Source organism: Malurus melanocephalus, unplaced genomic scaffold, assembly GCF_030028575.1.
Source record: "Malurus melanocephalus ecotype Western Australia unplaced genomic scaffold, MMel_1.1 scaffold_372, whole genome shotgun sequence".
NCBI lineage: Eukaryota > Metazoa > Chordata > Aves > Passeriformes > Maluridae > Malurus > Malurus melanocephalus.
In genome coordinates, this window is record NW_026623604.1 from 56546 (window position 1) to 58210 (window position 1665).

Below are 1665 nucleotides of genomic sequence, written 5' to 3' on the forward strand. Positions count from 1 at the left end.
AGCTGCTTGTCCTGGGCAGGATCTGCTCCCCAGCCAGCCCCAGCCTCAGCCCCAGCTCTGGACACGGCGCTGGGATCCATTCCCTGCCAAGCCCTGCCTGGTACAGAGCAAAGGCACATTTAATAAATGACTCCAAGCACTGAGCTGAGGAGCCAAGCGAGGAGCAGCTCCCTCACAGCCCCTTCAGGATCTCTTTAATTGCATGTCTCAGCTGTTTGCCAATGGCCTCTTTAACTCATCCCTTCAGACTAATTTTGTCTCTTTTTATGGGGCTTGCAGGTTATTTGGAAGAAACAAGAAGAGCCCTGGGAYATCCACCTCCTAATTCGATGTAGGAAACTCAGAGCTCCCATTTTTCAAGCAAACATTTTAAAACCTTCAGGCTTTGAGGAGCCAGTGCCGGGCTCCTTGGGAGACCCTGGGCTCCAAATGAGCTGACAGGCACAATCTCTCCTGCACAGAGCTCTCAAGGCCTTCCCTGCTTTACTATGGAACAAATCCTCCCAAGCAGTGCTTGTGCTCATCAGAATCCCTTTGATCTTCCACCCCCTCACACATGGGCTGGATGGGGCACCTCTGCCTCCAAAGCCATCCCACTCAAGGATTCAGCACTGGCACAACCCCCTGGCCCTGCTGGGCCATCCCTACAGAGATCCCTTCACATTCCCACCACCCACACCCCCAACTCCCAGCTGTGCCCCTGGCAGAGCAGCAGATCCTGCTCCACTGAGAAAAGGTCACAGCACATGGACAGCAGAGCACAACAGCGGGGGATGGAGACAAGAGAAACGTGGCTGTTCATTTACCTTGGTCATTGGGCATTTTATCTGAGGACTCAGCTTAGTGGGGCAAGCACAGGGAGGAAAAAACAAGAGACACATCACAAGGCTTGAAGCAGTGAGACAGAATTCCACGTTTCCCACAGYGCAGGGTACAGCTCTTGATTCTCAGCGCTAAAACTCACATGGAGAAGCGTCCAARGCCAGGMTGGACAAGGCTTGGAGCAGCCTGGGCTGGTGGAGGTGTTCTACCAACTATTTGGGCAATCTCAAGGMCACTCATTTGGGACACTGCCCAYGYRTGGGCTGTGAGGTCCCTCCCAGCCCCATTCTATGACAGGATTCTACGATAATAAACTCGTAATTTYATTTTCCCAAGCTCTCTGGCCCAGCTGCCATCACCACCAGCTCCTGAAGGAGGGGCCTGTTGAATCCTGTGAGTTCCTACTGCACCATCCCATTATTCCCAGGGAGCAGCTGTGACTCCCAGGGCCTGGACTCTCCCTGCAGCCACCCCGGGRCAGTGTCCCTGGTCACCGTGGAACYGCAGTGACCCCACAGCTGAGCTGCATCCACAGGGATTCATTCCATGCAGGACAAGGAGAACGTGCCAGGTTACCTTTGGGGGTCCTGAACTGCACGGCCTCAGACATGGGCCCCATGCCCTTGGAATTGCGGGCCTGGATCTTGAAGAAGTAGGGTGTGTCCAGGGTGAGCTCCTGGATCTGGTGTGTCAGCCTGTTGCCCACCACGGGCTCKATCACCCAGTCGTGGATCTCAGCGTTGACGTCGGTGCTGTAGTAGATGATGTACCCTGGCAGGGAGAGCACAGCTCTGTCACTGAGGGGCACAGGGACAGCTCTGCCTCTGGCACCTCTGGCACACA

The 1665-nt window shown here is 55.2% G+C and overlaps 1 protein-coding gene across 1 annotated transcript in view; it reads right to left on the minus strand.

The window, feature by feature from the left end:
- The window catches only part of NEO1 (neogenin 1), a 165931-nt gene that overhangs the window by 14003 nt on the left and 150263 nt on the right, over window positions 1–1665 (minus strand). The window contains exons 20-21 of the mRNA XM_057378764.1: window positions 1399–1611; window positions 807–839 (exon numbers count right to left, since the gene is read on the minus strand). Coding sequence (XP_057234747.1) covers window positions 807–839; window positions 1399–1611 — 246 coding nt within the window. The remainder of the gene's footprint in view (window positions 1–806; window positions 840–1398; window positions 1612–1665) is intronic.